Here is a 20,241-nt window from a genome sequence, read left to right as displayed (position 1 = left end):
CCAGCATGGGTAGCTTGGGTGTCAACTGCAGGCTGTACACTGGGAGGGCCACTGGCTCTGCTATTGGTGTCTGAGCCTGCAGGAAAATTGAGGCAGAGGTTGCCCCAGGCTAATCTCCGGAGCTTGGTCTAATTGGCTCTCCGGGCCATGGCCCTCTCCTCATTGTGCTGTGATGCAGTGTGTTGATAAATGTGTTCTGCACCCAGCACCCCAGGTTGGCAGAGCTGCCTTACCCATCACAACACAGTGCCTAATCATGGCCTCATTGAGCTGACCATGTGGATGCATCTCTCTCTTGCACTGGGCTGTCAGCTCCTGAGTGCAGAGCCCAACCTGTCTGTTCTCCATCACATCCCTGAGGCCTAGCACACAGCCTGGTGGGAGTTGGTGCTCCAGAGTTATGGTGTTGATAGAAAGAAGGTAAAGCCGCAGTGCACCTCTTATGTCAAAGCATCCTACACTCAGGCTCTCCACCCTAAGAATTTCATCCCAAGCACCAGAAATTCTGTCTTAGGAGCCAGCAAGCCCCACTGGGAATTGCTCAGCCCTGGTAGAGTTGGCTGTTTCCTGAGACTCCCTTGCTTAGTTTCCCAGGCCAAGGGTGGGCCCTAAGTCTCAAGAGTCTTCAGGATGACAGCCTTCCAATCTAGGAGGTTCCTAGTCCCCTGGCCCAGGGACAAGAAGAACACTGGTTGGAATTTATGAGTGGCTGACTCAGATGAGGGCTGCTATGCATCATTGTCCCTGGTAAGGGATGTTCTCTTATAACTGCATGCGCATGTGAGTGTGAGAGCGACAGGAATGGAGAAGTGGAGAGAGAAAGGGGCAGGGGGAATGCAAAGACACCTTCAGAGACATTGAGGCTACCACAGTGACAGTAAGAGTCCGAGGGACAGCGCTTTGGTCTGGGGTGGCTGAGATGGGACGCAGTGAGGACAGGAGAATGGGGTTTCCTCTGCCCAGTTGTTTATGTGCTGGCACTGGGTGCCTCCCACTCCAGTGGGAGCTGGTCTTGGCATGGGCACTTCCGCCTTGGCCTGGGCATAGGCCAGGGGGTGTTTGTCAGTGTTAGACAACATGCTGCAGCAGCCTCAGAATCAGAGAGCAGCTTTGTGCTGGCAAAGCAGCTTCTTGCAGTGATGAGGTGGCACCATGGTGGGGGGTGGGCACCCCAGAGTGGAACCAAGGGGTGTTCAATCCCGGATACACAGCCACCTAGTGGTGTGACCGAAGGCAACTCCCTCTGCCATTGGTACCTGGGAGTCTTCACCTCTCAAGGTGTGGTGAGGATTAAGTGAAGGAATGCAGGCAAAGCTCTTGGCACAGGGCTTGGCGCCACCAGCTCTCTGAGCCCTCTGTTAATCCCACAGGTGGGTGGTGCCTGGGGGATCAGCCCCACTTTGCAGTGAGGAAACCAAGGCACAGAAAGGAGCAGGAACTTGTTCAGTGAGCCCCAGCGAAGCAGTGCTGGAGCTGGAACTAGATTTGGGGAGCTTGTGTTGCAGTCTAGAGTTGTTTCCACTGTCCCCACCTTTCTGTTTGGATGTCTCCTTCTTTTGTGATGGTAACTCCTGGGTGGCTGTAATGGGCTCCTCTTGGCCATGTTGCTGGGACAGAAGCCTCAGCTCTCTGTCCATCTCAGATTCCCTGAGTTTGGCACACTAAAGTGCCCTATAAAAATGTGTGTCCTCAGCTGAGCTGGATGGGGACTGAAGCTGCCACTCCTTGACTGTGCCGGCGGCGGCCACCTTCTGAGAGTCGCTGTGCTGCCTGCAGGACCCTGGGTTCAATTGCAGCCGCTCCCGGGGACAGAGCGGCGTGGGGGCGGGGGTGTGACAGAGAAGCCTCCGTGATTGGTTCAGTCCTGCTAGGGAGCGGCAGCCGCTGGCTTTGCGCTGCCCCAGCTGGGGAGCGCTCAGGATGAGTGTCGGGTGGAGCTGGCTCCGGATCCCAGGGGCAGGAGATGCCGCTGAGAGGGATGGACACCTCTTCCTCCGGAGCAGCACTTTGCGGGCCAGCTTGGCTCCAGGGGACTGGCGGCAGGGGAACCAGGTTCAGCGTTGGTGAGCGTGTAAGCGAAGAGCTGGCTCCATCTCTCGCGGGCTGAAGGACCCTTCTTGACAAGTCCAGGCTCCTTCTCAGGTGAAAGTGACTTGAGAAATCCCAGAGTTTTCCCTTTGATGGAGGAAAGGAATCCAGCCTCTCTCCAGAGTAGCAGCGACCGGCTGGACAGGGTGTGTGTTTCGGAAGGGCGCTCGCAGGAGAAGGAGGAAGAGGAGGAGGATAAGGAGGAGGAGGAGGAAGAGGAGGAGGGATGGTGATGCAAGGGTTTTGAAAACGCTACCTAGATGTGGGAGGTGGAACCTGGTCATTTGGTTCTGCTTTTCCCAGCAGGTACCGCTCCCCTGGGGAACTTGGGTAAGTCCATAAATAGCCCTGCCAACACAAAGGAGCTCTGTCTAGGGAAGGCGGCCGCTTGACAGGGCAGCCCGCCCGCCCTCGGGAGGAGCCGGGTGGAGACCCGGCGGGGCGGGCTGGCAGGAGTGGCAGCCAGGAGTCGCCTGGGTGCCTGCAGAGTGTGCTGGGTAGGTGCCTCGGTGACAAGGCTGTGTGTGGTGGGTGAGGGGGCTCTTGTCCAAGCCACCCCGTGCCCTGTTTCTATTGTTTCTTCCCCAGGGCAGCCATTGGTAGGCATGTTGTGATCAAACTGGTTGTGTTCTGTTCTGGATCGCTCTGTGTGTGTGTGTGTGTGTGTGTGTGTGTGTGTCTTAGGGGGCGAGGGGCTTGCAGAGCCAAGGGTTGTGCTTCTTCTGCTCCTGCTTCGGGGCTAGCCAGCCAGTTTTTCTTTCTGGGAGAGAAGAGGAATGTTTGGTGACAGAGGACAGAGAAGTCGGGACACTGCGTGGAGCGGGAGCACTCAGCCAGCAGCGTTGGCTTTTGTGTCAGGGATGCTGGCTACACACCAGGCACTGGGATGGCAGTGTTTGTCCTGTTCCACTGGTAGGAAAAGAGGTGGTCTCTGGGGCTAGCCTTGGGGAGTCACTTCTGATCCCTGAGACTTGCAGAAATGTCCGCTGGAAACACAAGCAGGCTTTCTCTGCCTGGTGAGCTCACAGCCCCTCGAAGGGCCTGCACCTGTTCCTTGGCTCCAGCTGGGACTCTTAAGGAAGGGGATAGTGGTTAGAGACCCACTGGCTCCTTGGAGCTGGTCATTGCAAACAGAAGAGAGGCCAGTTCTTTTCTCGGTGTGGAGGGTCCGCATCTCTACTCTTGTCCCCAGATGTCCACAAGAATCTTGAACCCAACGGCCCAGCCCTGGAGGGAGGAGAATCTGGACCCAGAGTAGGGAGGGGCTTTGTCCAAGTTCAAACAGCAGGTCTGTGGCTGAGCCAAGACTGGGCAGGTAGACCTCTGCCTCATAGAACTGCAAGGACAGGACATGTGGGGAGCCATCACCCTGACTTGAGCTAAGCAATTCAGCACTGAATCTCACTCTTCTGGCCTGAGATGCCTGGCTTGGTGCAGGGTCATCAGGTCCCTCAGCAACTCATGCAAACTTTTCCTACCCTGAAAGGCCTCAGGAAGGCTGAAGCAGGAACATCTTCAGAAGGCAGGAGCTGCAGAGGCTTGCCCCTCTGATGCCTGTGGGATCCCAGCCAGGGCACTGCAGCTGGAGTCAAAGTTTCCACTTGGGCCCCTTGAGTCCTCTGTGCCCAGCCAAGGACATCCCCCTCTTTCCCAGCCCTTGCACGTGGTGTGGCTGAACCCAGGGCGGGTCCTCCGAGGAGCCAAGTTCCACTGTAGGGCTTGCTTGGGCCCAGCCCAAAGTTGAGACACAGGCGGTGGTGAGGATGGAGGCTATGATCCCTTTCTGGGAAGTCACCAGAGCTTTGAACCAGAAGTCGTTGATGGGACTTCTGATTGTAAATACTTGGTATCACACTTCCAGCTTTCTTGCTTTTCTTCCTAGCTTCCATGTTCTATCTGCTTCACTTCTCTTCCTACATGTCTTATCCTACTCGATTTCCACAACCAGAGCCAGTAAGCCTATCCATTGGTGACACCCCTGGCAGCTGCTTTGTGCCCTATTAATGCAGTATATGAGCCTTATTCATCCCTTAGTCTCCCAAGGGCCTAGCCTGCTCCTGGGATATGGTTGGAGAGGGGAGTTGGATTACCCTGGGTAGCTAGAGTAGGATTTCCTGGAAGACAAACTCTGGTTTCCAAGTCTGCTCCATCTTCCCTTCCTAGATCTGTGCCTGGTGAGGGAGTGGCCATTGCCAGCTAGACACTCTCACCAGGAGCCCCTTGGGAGGGGCCTTAGTCTTTGTACATAGGGTATTGCCCATAGAGCCAAGGGACTGGGGGCAGGTTTTGATGGGAGAATGTTGATGTCAGCCTGGCTGAGGCCATAGAGAAAGCCTGCTCAGGGCACATTCTGGGCTGGGCAGTGTCCACACCCAGTCTGAGCCATAGAGAGTGGAGGGGGCAGTCCTGGCTGTGTCAAATGCAATGTTCACGGTCCTTTGCACAAATCTTTGCAGGGTCTTGGAACTCGGCTTCCTGGACCCCTTTAGGATGGTGCCCACCAGGCTAGAGCTGAGAGATTGGTTCTTAGCCAGTGGTCTATCTGGCTCTCCCAGCAGAGGCACAGCTGGGCAGGGAATGGCCATGCCCAGCTGTGTCCCTGGGGATTCTCAGAACTGCTTCCCATTTGGTCTCCAAGGCCCTGGAGATGGCAGAGTCTGTTTGCTTTTTGGACAGACAGAGAACCACCGAGGCAGGAAAGGAAGAACTTGAGTCTAAAAGCAACTCAGCTGCAAAGCAGAACCAGAACCCGGGACTCTGGTTTCCCAGCCCAAGCCTCTCTGCACTGCAATAGCTGGATGTCTCAGGGTACCTGAGTTCCATCTTGGTACTCTCTATCTTTGGACTCCCCTGTGACCCTCCTTTTTGGGCCCTTGGGCTTACTGACTAGAACTCTGCTATTTTCTGGAAAAGCAATGTGTGTGGTAGAGAAAGCCCAGACCAAGGCACCTCCTAGTTCCTTATCACTGATGATGGTCGGCAAATATGCCTTTTTATGGCATAGTTTCCCTTTGGGGCAACCAGGAACTGAACCAGATATTGCCAGGGCCCTTTCAGGTATCTAATTCTTTGTAGACCCCCTTCCTCTTCTTGGGCTCCAAGAGTTAGGGTCAAGGTGAGAGTCTGGCTCAGCCTCTGACCTTTCACTCAGGCACCTCTGGGCAGAAGCCTTCTCATGAAAGCTGTAGCCCAGGCCCTGGCTGGGAGGTTAGTTGTTGTTTGTGGAGCCAGGCTGTTTCCAAGATGTCATTGCTCAGGGAAAACCATCATTCCTCCGAGGGATAAACAAGGCTGCTTATGGCTCAGCCCCTAAGCCCGGAGAGGCTGGAACCACTCACAGCAGGCCAGCTGGGCTCAGCCCCAGGGAACCACCGACCTTCCACTATACCACCAGCTGCACCCAGGCATCCAGAAGCAGGGTAGGGGCGGAGGTAGAAGTGCCAGGCCATGAGCCACTTGGGAGATGAGAGCTGCTAGGCACCATAGAGAGGGGCGAGGGTCCCAGGATGCCCTCTTCTTTCTGGCAGTGGCCTAGGTCATCACTACAGATGTGTGGAGAGCTGTTAGGTGTGCCCTCCACCCCAGATGGCCCAGAGCTTCTCCCCTGTCCTGGCTCACTGTGGGCCAGCCTGCCTGCACCTGGCACTGTGGCCCAGGCTGCCACCAGAGAACTACCTACAGTCCCTGACTTAGAGGGGCTGGGTGGGCAGTAAATTGCCCGGGACTGGACTGGGCCTGCTTTTCGCCACATAGCCAAGACTCCCTGAGCTCTTCTGGTGTTCTTGAGGTTAGCCTCAGGGCACTCAGGACCGGTGGAGAGGAGACATGGAGAGGGGTAGAAAGAGGGCTTGGCAGAGCCTCTGGGGGCCAAATGACTGGCAGGAACCTTGAGAGAAGGGTGGAGACAGCCAGGGGAAGGCTGTGCCACCCCTCAAGTTGAGGGTTGTAACTCGTGTCCAGCCGGGACATGAAACCCTCCCTGCTCAGAACTTGAGGAATGGAGCTCCCAGTTGATCCAAATAGTGGCTCTGTAAGTCTCTCTGCTTCACTCTTTGCTCCCTCCTTGCTTTTCACATGTGTTAAGTGTTATGCTCTTGCCAGATATTGGAAGTGCAGACATAAAAGGCTCATTCTTTAATCTGGTGCCAGGGATGGGTAGATAAGGGATAGAGACAGTGCAGCTTTGACAGTGAGGCATGGTGGGGGGTTGTGGGAACCCCAGGGAAGCATCCAGTCCAGCCAAGCAGCCTCAGTGAAGTTTCCTGCAGGAGGTGAGGCTGAGTCTCCTTGTATCAACATTTGTCCATTGAAAGAGCAGTTCTTCACCCCAGTTTATCAACCCTTCTGCAGTGTAGGGCTGTGGGCTTGGGTCTTGGGGGCAGTCCTCACTCCTTACAGTGTGTGCCCCTGGGCAAAACCCAGAGCCTCTCCTGCCTCCCATTTCATTAGGCAGTGGCCCATCTCATCTCATTGGTCAAACGAGATGTTCATGTAAAGCCCTTAGAAATGCTTCGTGCCTATGGATTCCAGGACATCTAGCAGTGGGAGTGCTGTCAGACCTTATCTCACAGGTGGCTGTCACTAAATGTGGCAATGTAGGTGAGGTGCTCAGCATGGGGTATGAATTAGTCAGCTTTCTGTTGCTGGGACAAAATTCCTGACATATACAACTTAAAAGAGAAAAGGTTTATTCTAGTTCACGGTTTCAGAGATTTCAGTTTATGGTTGGCTGGCTCCAAGGCAGAACATTATGTTGGAAAGCTGCTCAATCCATGGTGGCCAGAAGCACAGGAAGAGGAAGAGGAGGGTGTGGGTATAAGAATATACCCAAATACCCTTTTAGGTCGCTCTCCTGGTGACCCACCTTCCCCAGCCTTGCCCACCTCCGAATAGCACATTCAGCTGAGCACATCAGTGGATTAATTCATTGATGATATCAGTGTGCCTGTGATGTGATCAGCTTCTCAAGCCCCACCTCTGAACACATGAGACTTTGGGGGGACATTTTAGATCTAAACCACCACAAGGTCTGACCCAGAGAAGGCGTTCAGCACACAGGAGGTGGGCAACAGCTTTTTTGCAGGGAAAAAATGTTGGAATGTGCTAGTAGAGATGTGTACCAAGGGCAAGGGTCTCATGATGGGAAAAGCCACTGTCTCAACCAGAGAGCATGGGAGGTGACACTGGCATGATAGCTTTTGTTTATTTTTCAAATAAATTTTAAATGGAAGTATGTAATACTTATGGAAAGATTAGAAGTATATAGCTGATACATTTTCACAAAGTGAACACACCCATGTAGCCTCCATCTAGGTCAAGAAATCGAACATTCCAGTACCTGGCAGCATCCCTGCACCTTTTTCGGTTATTATCACCTCACAGACAGCCTCTGTCCTGATTCCTGTCATCGATGACTATTGCCTGACTTTGAATTTTATATACATGGAATCATTGAGTAGATATTCTTTTATGCTGACTTTCCAGCAGCATTTTGATAGTGAGATTCATCAAGGTTATTGTATTGAATTTTATTTTGTTCCTTCTCATTGCTCTATGGTGTTTCATTGTCTCCACATACCAGTTTATCCATTCTATTTGTGGTGATCCTCCTGCTCAGCCTCCCATCTGCTGGGATTACAGGTGTGTGCCACCATGCTCAGCTCTCCCATATACTTTACATCATCTCTAGCTTACATATAATACCTGAGACAGTGGAAATACTTTTCAAATGTTATACAGGGAATAATAACAGAGGAAAAGTCTGTACCTTTTCACTACAGATTAACTTTTAAGTTTTGATCTAGGGTTGGTTAAATTGAGATATAGAAGACCAACTTATTCTCTTATCTTCTAGAAGTTCAATTATTTTATGTTTTATATTTAGATCTAAAATCCACTTGTCATAGGTTTTTTGGCACAGTGTGACACAGAGGCCAGGGCTCGTTTTCCCTAGGTGGGTATCCAATTTATTACGAAGATTATTCTTTCTCATGGTGGAGGATTGTCATCTTTGTCCCAACTGGAGAAGGGTGCCCTGTGGGTTGACTGGGATTTTAAAGGATAAATAGAGATTCACCAGGTGGGCAGGGAGGGAGATGTTCTGGGTAGGAGATGCAGCATAGGCATGGGGTTAGAGGAGTGAATTGGACTGGCTGGAGGGAAAAGAGGAAACAGTATGGTGGAGATGTTGACAGGGCCAGAACACACATGGCGAGGGGCTGGGACTTTATCCTAGATGGGCTGGAGGGGTTTTGAGTAGGAGAAGAACATAATCAGGACTGTGCAAGGCCAAGGGGATGGAAGTTCCAGGGCAGGGGATGTCAGGAGGATGAATTTAGACCAGACCTGCCAAACTCAGCCCCATGTCACCTCTTGGCAGAGACCAGGGTACATCTGTAAGGAGGCAGTGGAGAGGCAGGAGCATGCCTGGGGCCCTGGAGGGTGACCGTCAGCCTTAGGATTTTAGCCGAGTCCCAGATGTCTATGCCAGTGTCCTTGGGTGGAGCAACCTCCCTCTGCCACCTCCTGCCCCTGACCAGAGCCCCTAGCACTGCAGGCCCTGATGGAAGAGATATTTTAGGAATGGGGCAGGCAGTGGAGGCAGGGGTACCCCTGGGAAGGCAGCCCTTTCTGCTCCTGCTATCTTTGATGCACCCGCAAGAAGATCTGACCTTTCTGGGCTCACTGAGAGCCAGAGCTGGACAGATCCTCATGGGGAGAGTGACTAGGTCTAGGCTACACAATGAGCCAGAAGGAATGAGCCCAGGGGAAGGATGGGCACAGACTCATTCCTCTACCCAGCCTCCAGGCCTTTGCTGTGGGTCTCAGTTTCCTCTCCTGAAACATGCAGCAAATAGGATTCCTATTCTAGGCTATTTTAAAGGTCAGAATGCATCAAGCGTCCTGTCCAAGAATTGGGTGCCAGGAAGGGAGCTGATAAGACTGATGATGATTACAGGAACTGCAAATTCTTACTGAGAGTGCACTATGAGGTGTGATGGAAAAATATAGTGAATGTTTAAATTTAAAGCAATTTGTTACAGTAAAAGACACATTGCTACTAATTCACCTCAGAGTACTCCTCCTCACTTCAAACACACTTATCCCAGTGTTTTCGCCATATTCTGAAGCAGTTCTGGAAGTCCTCTTTCATAATTATCTCTAGTTGCACTGTTGTGACTGCCTCAGTGTCCCAAATTGATTGAAAACGCCTACCTTTCTTGTTCATGTTGACTCTGGGAAGGAGCCAGAAGTTGCATGGTGCCAGATCTGGTTAATAAGGTGGGTGAGGACACGTTGAAATGTTTTTACGAGCCTGTCTTTCCGTTGGATGGCATTTGGCAGCAGCATTGACTGTATTTTTTTCATCACACCTTGTAAAGACACTCATGAAAGACGACTTCCAGAACTGCTTCTGAAAGTGGCAAGAACAATGGGATACGTGTATTCAAAGAGAGGTGGAGTATTCTGAGAGAGATTAATGGTGATGTGTGTTTTACGGTAATAAATGTTTTAAAATTTAAACATTCACTGTAGAAGGATTACTCCTTGTAGGTGCCAGGCTCTCTGTTCAGCTTTTTATGTGGCTCGTCTACCAACTGCACTGTGCTGTGTCTACTCAGTATTTGTGTCACCATTTTCCAGTCAAGCCTTGAAGGGGTTAAGCAGCCTGTACTCAGGATTCGAACCCTGATTTGAACTCCAGGCCCCAGTTCTTACCACAGTGGGCTCCCTTCCCACCACCTCTGGCTCTCAGAGTGCTCCCCATTTGCTGAGCTGTTCCTTGGAGGGAAGCCATGGCTTAGGCTTGGTCCCTGGTGCCCAGCCGGGAGCAAAGGGCACTGCCATGTGCCGAACACTGTAGCACACCAGGCTCTGCCTCCGCATGCCTGGCAACAGCCTTGCGAGGGAGGCGCCACCCCGACTCAGTCATACGGTTCGGAAGTGGGAGTCGTCCTCAGGCTTACCCAATTCCAGATGCTGGCCTCGTGACCGCAGTACTGTTTGTGCCCTTCCCTGGGGTCTTGCTGGTCTGGCAGAGCTTGTTTTGTTTCATCAACCTAGTGCAGAACATTGCAGAAAAGCTCCACTTGGAAGTGGTCTTTGGGAAGCAGAAAGGTTGGCAGGGTCCCCAGGTGTTTGGGGTTCTACACCCCTCCCTGCACTAGCTGATGGGACTCCTGATCCTCAGTCACAAACCACTTGGAGTAAGAGCAAGGCCCTACACCTGCGACAGCTGGCCACTCCTAGTACTATCTCAGGTGCCCAGCACAGTGCCTGGCCCAGGTGGGCTCTCAGGAAACAGTTTTTAAAAGGAGGGAGTGAGGAGAAAAGAAGTGAAGAGGGCAGGAAAGGAGCTCTAGGGTAAAAAGAAGGCAATCCTGACTCCTCTGCTGTGTGTGTGTGTGTGTGTGTGTGTGCATATGCATGTGCACTCATGCCCTAATATCGCTACCTGCTCAAGTGCACTTCCTGTTCATCCCGTCCCATGTGCCCTATGAGATGCTCCTTAACATGCCCCATCTGGTGGGCTCTCAGCTTCCCTGCCAGCGCCTGGCCTGCTCTACTCTCATGGCCTAGGGCTTTGGCTCAGCAGGATGGTGGCCTTGGTTTACTTTCCTCACTCCACCCCACCTCTCCCCTCAGAGTTACGCAGCAAATGAAATACAGAGCCCAGCCCCTAAGTAGCCCAGCAGCATCTACTTAGCTTAGAAGAGACAGAAAAGGTGGATCTGGAAACAGAAGAAAGAGATAATGATGAAAAAGATGGGGGAATCATTAACTGAGTATCTGTTCTTTACCAGGCACTGTGACAATTCCTTTGCATATACTCTCTCACTTCCAACCCTGTGAGGTCAGTATCATCGGCCCCATTTTGCAAATAAGGGAACTGGGATTCACAGAGGTTAAATAACTTGCACAAGATCAAAACACAAATAAGTAGAGGAACTCTGGAGGGCAAGGGGGCGAGTAAGCTGGGACATAGGCTCATGAGCCACACATTGATTTCAGGGTGAGGTTTAGCTTCCTCAACACCTTGTTGTTCCTGTCCCTCCTCCAGAATTCTGTGCGGTCTCTGGCTGCAGCCTCTTGTCCTGTCCCTTTTCCTGTGGCCTCTTCTGCTGAGAGCCCTGCTGGAATGTCCGGCTGGCTCTGTGCATCCACCATCCCCTGGGCAGGGGAGGGCAGGTGGGAGATTGACCTGGCTCCTGAGTCTGTTCCCGATGGACCTGGTACCTTCAGGGCAGGAACATGTCTTGCTGCTGTTTGGCACAGGCCTTGGCTCATGCCTGGGCTCGGTAGGTATTGCTGTAGGTATGGGAAGGGGGTGTGGAGCAGGGCAGGCTGGGTACTGGCGAGGGGCCAAGAGCCCTCCAGCCCGGGGACATTTGGGGCATCCAACTGGGGCTCAAAGGACAGGCAGGAAACAGACCTGAGCAGGTAGAGGTATTAGGCAGATGAGGCAGTGTGCACGGAGGCAGAGAAGGAGAGTGTGGGCAGGAAGGGAGCAGCAGTGACATCCGGCCTGGGCTAGCTCCTGAGCAGAGCACCCACGGTTGGGGCCGGACCTGGAGCTCTCCTGACAGGCCTCTGTCTCCACGGCACAGGAGGACAACGGAAATCCCATCTTTCAACTCCTTGTCTTTCAGAACGGAGGTAAAGAAGAGGCCCGTGGGGTGCAGGTCCCCACGGCCCACTCTTGAAGTAGTGGTGTCTGAGACCCCGAGAGGAGAACAGGCCTGGCAGGGCTGTGACAGAGAGCACAGAGCTGAAACGTAGCTTGGAGCTCCCTCCCCTGTCTGCCTGGGGAGAAGCTAGGCATCTGGGAGGGCCGGGGATCTCCAGCAGGCTGCCAGGCACATGTCCTTCTGGCTTGGTTAGGTGGCAGTTCCAGGAGTAGGGAAAGTTTCCTGCCTTCTCACTCTTCAGGGAGTCCCCTTTCCTGAGTGTTGGCTTTGTGCTGAGTTTCTGACCTGGGGAGAGCTGCTTCTCTGGGCCTCAGTATTGCTTTCAGTAGAATGGGTTTGCTCCTTGCTGCAGGGTGCTGCCTTCCTGAACCCCCAACAGACCATGAATCATGGGCTCTTTTAGGTATAGAGAGGTTTCAATCTGTGGTCAAATTCTTCTTCCTTCCCTGGGCCTCTGTGAATGGGACACACAATGGGTAGCAGACTTGCCAGCTCCCCACCCTGGATCTAGGTCTTCCCTCTTCTGCACAGCTTCGTATCATACAGGAAGTCTTGTGAGTGGGAACCAGTCCTGGGCTGGGTACTAGTCCTGATTCTGTTGTGTGACCTGGGGCATATCACCTCCCTTCTCTGGGCCTCATCACCTTATCCACCGAGACTGTTCCTTAGAATTGTCTGGGAGTTAGAAAAAAATGAAAATACCTGGACCCTACTCTTAGAGAATCTGATCCACTAGGTCCAGAACTGGGGCCCCAATACAGGTATTTTGAAATGTTCCACAGGTGATTCTAAAGTGAATTGTCTCTGTTGAAAGCCACTAGTCTAGTTCGGTGTTTTTCAAACTTCAATAGGCGCATGAGTCACCCAGGATCTTGTTAAAATGCAGTTTCTGATCCAGTAGCCTTAAGAGTCTGTACTTCACACAAGTGCCCTGCAGCAGTGGCCACACTTTGAGGAGAGTGTCTAGATGGTCCTGTAAAATTCACTGGATTGCTCATTCGTTCATCAAACACTTAAGGTGGGGATGTAGTGAGGCTGGAGGAAGAGCAGAACCTGGTTCTTCTTGGACTACAGCATTTGGATTTTATTTCCAAGGCACTGGGGAGCCACATCAAGGTTTTAAGCAGAGGAGTGGCAAGTTCAGATTTGTACCAGAAGGCTTCCTGCCATAGCACAGAGTATGATCTGGGCCACCGCTGGGAGGTTGGCACCATCTAGATGGGGGATGATACTGTGGGGTTGGATATGGATAGAGTGAAAAGATTTTTTTAAAAAAATCAATACATTTAATTTTAAGAGCAGTTTTGGGAATTAAGCAGAAAGTACATAGTACTTCTATGCCTTCTCTCCCCAGCATACATAGCTCCTCAGTGGAAAGATTTCTGAGATTGGACAAGGGATGATCCTGAGGATTTGATGATTGGGTACAAGAGGTGACAGTGAAGAAAAAGGAGAGAGAATGATATCTAGGTCCCTGGGCTGGATGACTAGGGTGGCATTGTATAGGGACCTGAGAGGAAGAAGGGACCAGGGAAATTACACATTCAGTCTGAGCTGCATTGACTTGGGGGTACTGATGGGGTACACAGGAGTTCTCCATTCTGTCCCTCAAGTATGCGTGCTGAGCCCTTTGTGGCTGAACCTTTGCATATGCACTTCCTCCTCAAGGGAGCCTTCCCTGTCTACTGAGCAGACTTCTGTTCTCGTTCACGGTCATCTCTCAGGTCCCCCACCCCACTAAGCCACTTGTCCCACCTTCCCCTTTCTTCCCTCTCACAGCACCTCGTATCTCTGCTGTGCCTTGCAGGGCACGTTGAGTGTGTATCCGGTGTTCATGCAGGTGGGGATCCTTCTTCTCTAGCCTGTGAGCTCCATGAGGACAGGAATGCTGCCCTTTCTCTGTTCCTGTTGTATATCTTCAAGCCTAGAACAGTGTGGTTGCAGACCTCCTCTGTGAGGACTGGGCCACAGCTTCCTATGGGACATAGCACCTGGAGAAAAGTCTGGGCTGGCCGTGTGGACCAGGAGGTGTTAGTGGCTGGATGGGTGATTGTGGCCTAAGGAGGAGCCTGGTGGGTGCCTGATGGAGGAGCATGCTGGGATGAGATGACAGAGGGCCCCCAGAGCAAGTTCTGAGGGACAGGCAGCTTGGGGTGGAGGAGGGCTCAGCAGATGGGTCAGAGGAAGTTGGAGGGAGTACTCAGAGCTGAGCTGTACTGCAGTGGTCATGGCTGCCATTTATTGAGTGCTTGCCTGGCTGCCCAGTGCCTGTTCTGGATGTACATTAGCTCATTTATTCATCTAATAGCACTGTGAGGAAGTGTTCTTAATCCTGTGCTATGCCTAAGGAAACTGAGGCAAGGAGAGGTTAAGCCCAAGGTCCTCCAGCCAGTTAATGTGAAGCAGGCTCGATATCCACAGCCCTGGCACTGTTGGCTGTGGCCTCTGTCCTCCTGGACTTTGCTCAACCTGTCTAGTTAGAGGCAGGGAAAAGAATGGCCTGGAGGATCCCTGAACCATCGGCAGAGGCAGCAGTGAAGATTCTGGCCTCTGGGTGTCAAGAAGCCAGACCTGGAGGAGCTGGACAGAGGCTGGGTGGAGGAAGCTGAGTGTTGGCTGAGTAGCTGGGGTTTGGAGACATCAGCCTGGAGCTGGGGACCCAAAAGGTGGGGACTAGAGAGCACCAAACTTGAAGGAACAGCCCAGTACAAAAGCCAAGCCTGGAGGTTTGGGGCAAGGCAGGGATCCTAAAGGCTTTCTCCTTTTCTTTGCTCTGTGAACCATAAGTCACTTTCCCAGCCTTTCCTGGCTCTCTAGAAACGGAGCAGGAGGCATCTTCACCCTCTTCATGGCCTAGAAAGCCAGGTAGCCTGGGATCTCACAGCCAGCAAATGGTGGCGATTCCAGCCCAGGTCTTCTGGCTTTATGTCCAGTGCTTTCTGTAAAATCCTGACTGTGCAAGGAACATCTCAAGGCCTAGGCAAACCCTAGCATACCCCCTTCCAGAGCAGGAAGCGGTTTTTGAGGGCAGATGCTGAGCCTGGTAGATGTGATGAATCATGAGACCTGCAGGTTCCCTCTGGGGTCAACAGCCCTGGCTCTGAAATAAGTAGCTGTGTGACATTGGGAAAGTCCCTGCCAGCAGTTCACTATTGATCCCCAAACCCACTGGGCAGTCAGTGGGGTGCTGGGGCCTGGGCGCTCCTGGGTGAGCAGGAGCTCTGGGCGTAGTGGCTGCTACCCTTCCCCAGCCTGTTCCGAGCTCTGGATTGGATTTGGGAGAGGATTTGATTAGATCCTAAACAGTGGTTCTGTTTAGAGGCCCTGGTTCATTTCCTGTGAGCTGCTAGCAGGCAAGAGATGGGCAGAATTAGCCCTGGTCCAGCCAAGCCAAGGAGTGATGGATGGAGAGATACAGACCCCTCGGGAGGGCGAGGCTGCACTGGCCAGCACTCTGAACCTAAGGCCCTGGGTGAGCAGCCTGGTCTCTCTGGGGCACTCTAGCTGGATTCTTGTCACCCCAACCTGTTGCAACAGCTAAGCGGGTGTCCCCAGCTGCCTGCACTTCCCCATTAGCATGCTCAGCACACTCCTTACAGCCCATTGTCTAGCCTCCTTTTGCTGCTTCACTGAGGGCAGACTCTGTGTCTGACTTGTTCCCTGCTGTCTCCTCAGTACCTCTGCTAGTGCCTGGAGAATGAATGAATGCATGTGTGCCCAGCCCCCACATCCTGCTGCCACTGCCCAGAGCAGGTTTGACGCAGATAGCTCTGTTGCTGACATTTGTTGGTGACAGGACAAGCCACACCTGTCATTCATTCTGTGACCTTGCCCTCATCTTTATCTCTTCTCCTGCTTTAATTCTCTCCTGTGCTTGCCACTGCTCACCCTTGGGGTACTCAGACACTAGCTGACACAGATCACCCCTCAAGTCACTCCCGCCCCAGTTCTCCCAGGAACACTGGCCTGACCAAACCTGCCTACCATAGCTGTGGCTCACACAGGCCCTTCCTGGGGACACAGCAAGGGACAATGAATCTTAGGTTTTGTCTGAAAAGCATCTGCTCTACTTCCATCTGGCTCTTTCCCCTCCCTCTGGATCCCAAGGCTCTAAATCCTTGTATGTAAGAGGCCTTGGACAAAGGACCAGTCTTGAGCCTGCACATGAGCCTTTGACTTCTTAGGTAATTCCTCTACCCTCTATGCCCTCAGTTTCCCCATCTCTAAGATAGGATGAGACCATTATCTAGCAACTACCATCATATCCAATGCCCTTCCCGGGCCAGGCACTATGGGAGGCCACCCATAGCCTGTGAGTCCACGTGATGTCCCTGGGCTCTGTTCCCAATGAGAGACAGAGGCTCCAGAGCCTAAGAGGCTTGGCCAAAGTTCCAAAGAGGGAAAGTGGCCCTATGAGGATGCAAATCTGACCGGGGCATCCAAGCATGTTACTGCTGGGCATTCTGGGTGGTTTCTTGGCAGTCCTAGTCCCTTGGGAGGGTCCTCTGGGGACAGCCACCTCTGCCCAGTGGTACTTCCCCACTTGGCTTTGTTTGGTTTGGCCCAGTCTAGGGTACGTTGTGAGAGGCAGGCTGACTTGCATTTCTGGTTTGGGGCTTGTCGCTGTACTCACTCTCCTGGCAGGCTCTGCTGGCAGGCACCCCTGGGACAGGCCTGGGCCCTGCCCTCCTCTCCCCTCAGGGAAGGGGAAATCAGCTTCTCCTCACAGGCCGTGAGGTCTGTGTCAGGCCCCAAGGGCACCCGGTGTTGCTGCTACTTCCCTCTTTCCCCAAGGACTGGAGAGGCAGGTGTGTGTGGAGGAAGGTGGTGCAGATGTGGGGCTCAGGGGAGCTGGCCAGGGACTGTTTATTTTTCCAGATGGAGATGCTCCCTGCTGGGTGGGTGATGGGCTGGGGACTGGGACTTAGATAAAAAATGGGCTTTGGAGGTACAGAGCCAGAGAGGCCTGGGCTCTAGGCCTCTTCTAGCCTCCAGATTTGCAGGTTAGCTTTGGGCAAGTCCAGCCAGGCTGGGCCTTTAGTCTGCCTGTCCAGTGGAGGGTCCGGTCCACCTGGGAACAGCCTGATGTGCTAAATGCAGCCCTTAGTTTCCAGTAGTTCTGGGCATTTGGCAGAGTTTACTTTCAGGAGTTCCTGGGGAAGATGAACCTTTATGTGAGATCCCTGAGTTCAGAATTTCTCTCTAGATCCATTTTTATAGATCAGCACAGCTTCCGTCACCATCATCATCTCCATTAAGAGCTTCCTACTTTTTATAGTATATTCTTCTGGTTTGTCACTTGGGCACATTGATGACTGGTTCTATCTGATCCTGCTGTGTGATTCTAGGTTGGCCCCTGCCCCTCTCTGGAGCTCAACCTCCCTGTCTATGCAATGGGGATTTTCCATCGCTGGTGTTTCCTGGTCTAAGGCTGTGAGGTTCGAGGGGTCCCTAGGTGGTCACCTCCCAGCTGCAGGCAGTATTCCTGGGGAGAGGCTGTGGAGTCGGTCGGCACCTGTCTTTGACCCAGGAACCAGAGCCTAAGGTGTGTGCTCTCTGACCCAGCCAGGTCATCCTAGGATCCTCTGAGACCTCCCCTTCCTCTCCACTGGGTGGGACCCCTTTTGCTTTCATGTTCCAGGCAGTGGCTCTTCCCCATGCTGTACTTTCACATCTGCTCTGGTGCTCCCAGAGTGTGACCCTTGACGTGTGTGCAGCTGGCCTGAGCCATGTGTGCCGGGGTCACTTGCTAACAGCTGGGAGGGCCTGCCTGGGAGTTCACACATCCCTTCCACGACTTCTCAGCTTCTCAGCACAGCACATGGCCTTTGGGTCTCAGGGCATCTGTGCAGCAGTGGATAAGTCTTTGCACTTGGGGCTCAGTTTTCTAGTTTTGTCATCCATCAAATGGTCATTCGTGGTCTCATAACCAGGGCTCATAACCAAGTTCTGGGGGTACCTACGATGAGATTCTGTGCTAGTGCATGGCTATGCACATGTTGCTGGGCCTCTGTATGTTTCCAGAGTAGGTGTTGAGTCTTCTTTCAATTGTTTGAGGTGGCTGTGGCTCATCTGGGCTCTAAATAGTCCTAGCATTAGCATTCCAGATCCTTGAGTGTGGCAGGTGCTATTCAGGGCTGAGACCTGCTTCCCCCTGTGGCTGTGGCCCTGTGGACCCTGAAATTGGGGCCATAAACTCCTTGTAAGGCAGATCCTTTTCAGCCTCTCATCAAGGGAACTGCTTTTCCCTTTGCAAATAAAATCTACCCAGCAAAACCCTAAGGGTCCCTTGGGTTGTGTGTGAGGCAGGAAGTGTGTGTGTGTGTGTGTGTGTGTGTGTATGTGTGTGTGTGTGTTCCCTACGTTTCCTCCAAACAGCTTAAAAATTACTGGGTGGGTGATCCCTTCATGCCTTGTGGACGGTCAGTGTCTATGACATCTGGTTAGTCCACGTGTGGGCAATATTTTACAGTTCTGGTTTCATTCCAGTTTACTGATTTCCAAAAGGTACTTAACATTTAGAGTGAATTCTTGTTTGAATGACTCACTCAGACTTTTAAAATCTTTGGTTCTGGTAGAGTTTCTTTGGCTGTGTTGAGGATTCTGCCACTTGGTGACTGCTCTAGGGTGGGCGCTTATTTTGGTTCTGGTCCATAAAGGCAGAGGCTGCCTAACTTTTCTTTTACTCACAGTGCAATGTTGCTCCTATTTTCTTTTTTTATAAAACGAGGATAATGGTGCTGGAGGGTAGATCATGTAAGAGAGGAGAGTGAAGCTGGCATGGTGCCTACCACACTGTGGGAGCCAGACACATGGTGGCGACCTCTCCCTCTTCTCCCTCAAGTAAGCAGCTATGGTTTTGGACGGAGCAGAAGTTCCAAGCAAGGAGATGGTGGGGGCTTAATGAGCTGAGCCAAGTGCGCATTCAGGTTTCCACCTGGCACTTGGACTTTTTGATTGTGGGGTGCAGGGTTCAGGCTGCTCCCTCATTTGGTGCCAGCCTCCATGACCTGGGTTCGTACACTGTGTCTGGCCTCTCATATCCTCCTCTTTTGAGCCTTCCTTGTAATTTTTCTGTTTTCCAGATGTTTGAGACAGAGGCAGATGAGAAGAAAGAGATGCCCTTGGAGGAAGGAAAGGGTCCAGGTACTGAGGATCCCCTACCCAGCAAGGACTCTTCTCCTGGGCAGGAGCTGCCTCCAGGACAAGACCTTCCACCCAACCAGGATTCCTCTTTGGGGAAGGAGCCTGCTTCTGGCCAAGAATCTCTGGCAAACAAAGACTCACCTTCTGGTCAAGAACCCCCTCCAGGCTCAGAAACCCCACCAAGTGAGGACTCCCCATCAGGCCAGGGGTCCCCTCCAGCCTCAGACCTCCTACCCTACCAGGACCTTCCTGCTGGCCAAGAACCTGCTCCTTGCCAGGACCCTCCACTTGGCCAAGACCTCCCTGTGGTCCCAGAGCCCCCTGCCCAGACTTCTCCACCCTGTCAAGACCTGTCTTCCAGCCAGGTCTCCCTGCCAGCTGAGGCCCTTGCTGAGGAGACTTCGAGCTCTGGGGACCCATCGGCAGCTACTGAGGCCCTGCCTGCCACCTCCAGACCCGCCTTCGTGATCCCTGAGGTCCGGCTGGACAGCACCTACAGCCAGCAGGCTGGGGCTGAGGGGGGCAGCTCAGGAGATGAAGAGGAGGCAGAGGGGGCAGAGGAGGCGGAGGAGGAAGAGGAAGACGAGGATGAGGACACAAGTGATGACAACTGTGGCGAGCGCAGTGAGGCCAAGCGAAGCAGCATGATCGAGACGGGCCAGGGGGGTGAGGGTAGCCTCTCTCTTCGGGTACAGAACTCACTGCGGCGCCGGACGCACAGTGAGGGCAGCCTGTTGCAGGAGGCCCGTGGCTCCTGCTTCTCCTCCGACACAACCCTGCACTGCTCTGATGGAGAGGGTCCCTCGTCCAGCTGGGCCATACCTTCACCCCGAACCCTCAAGAAAGAGCTGGGCCGCAATGGTGGCTCCATGCACCACCTTTCCCTCTTCTTCACAGGACACAGAAAGGTAAGAGTGTGAAGGCGGAGGAGGGTAGGCTCATGGGAAGGGGAAGATTGGGCACCAGGTCCCACCTCTGCCCTTCTGTAAGCCTCCCAGGGAACCTCCTGTCCATGAGACAGAAGACAAAGCCAAGGCCAGAGGGACCAAGAAGGCAGAGTCTAGACTGAAACTGTGACTTTAAGACTCCAGATGCTGTATTTCTACAGCTTCATTGTCCTCTTGTCCCCAGAGAAGGCACAGCAGGGTTGCCCTAGCCTAGGATATTGTGTATTTGGATTTCAAATATCTGAGATAATAGCTGAAGAAATAAAGAGTTATAATTTAGATCTGCTCCAGGCCTAGCTGAACTAGAAATCTATCTTCACCCAACAGCAACAAAGAGCACATATTTATCCCATGCTGGAATTATTCTAACC

The 20,241-nt window shown here is 52.8% G+C and overlaps 1 protein-coding gene across 10 annotated transcripts in view; it reads left to right on the top strand.

Moving 5' to 3' along the window:
* The window catches only part of Rgs3 (regulator of G protein signaling 3), a 122,264-nt gene that overhangs the window by 88,735 nt on the left and 13,288 nt on the right, over positions 1 to 20,241 (top strand). For 4 of the 10 annotated variants that reach the window (XM_004849518.4, XM_021262204.2, XM_004849519.4 and 1 more), the window contains one exon: positions 18,863 to 19,831. In XM_004849518.4, the coding sequence (XP_004849575.2) occupies positions 18,863 to 19,831 (969 nt within the window). Of the gene's footprint in view, positions 1 to 1,875; positions 2,235 to 2,459; positions 2,586 to 11,101; positions 11,388 to 11,486; positions 11,746 to 16,436; positions 16,586 to 18,862; positions 19,832 to 20,241 lie in introns of those variants that run through there. The other 6 variants (XM_021262205.2, XM_004849524.4, XM_087182862.1 and 3 more) reach the window with 6 other exon arrangements.

This window comes from Heterocephalus glaber, unplaced genomic scaffold (genome assembly GCF_053883595.1).
Source record: "Heterocephalus glaber isolate CG9 unplaced genomic scaffold, H.glaber_assembly_v1.0 deba00001479, whole genome shotgun sequence".
Taxonomy (NCBI): Eukaryota; Metazoa; Chordata; class Mammalia; order Rodentia; family Bathyergidae; genus Heterocephalus; species Heterocephalus glaber.
This window is presented reverse-complemented; position numbering and strand designations above follow the sequence as displayed.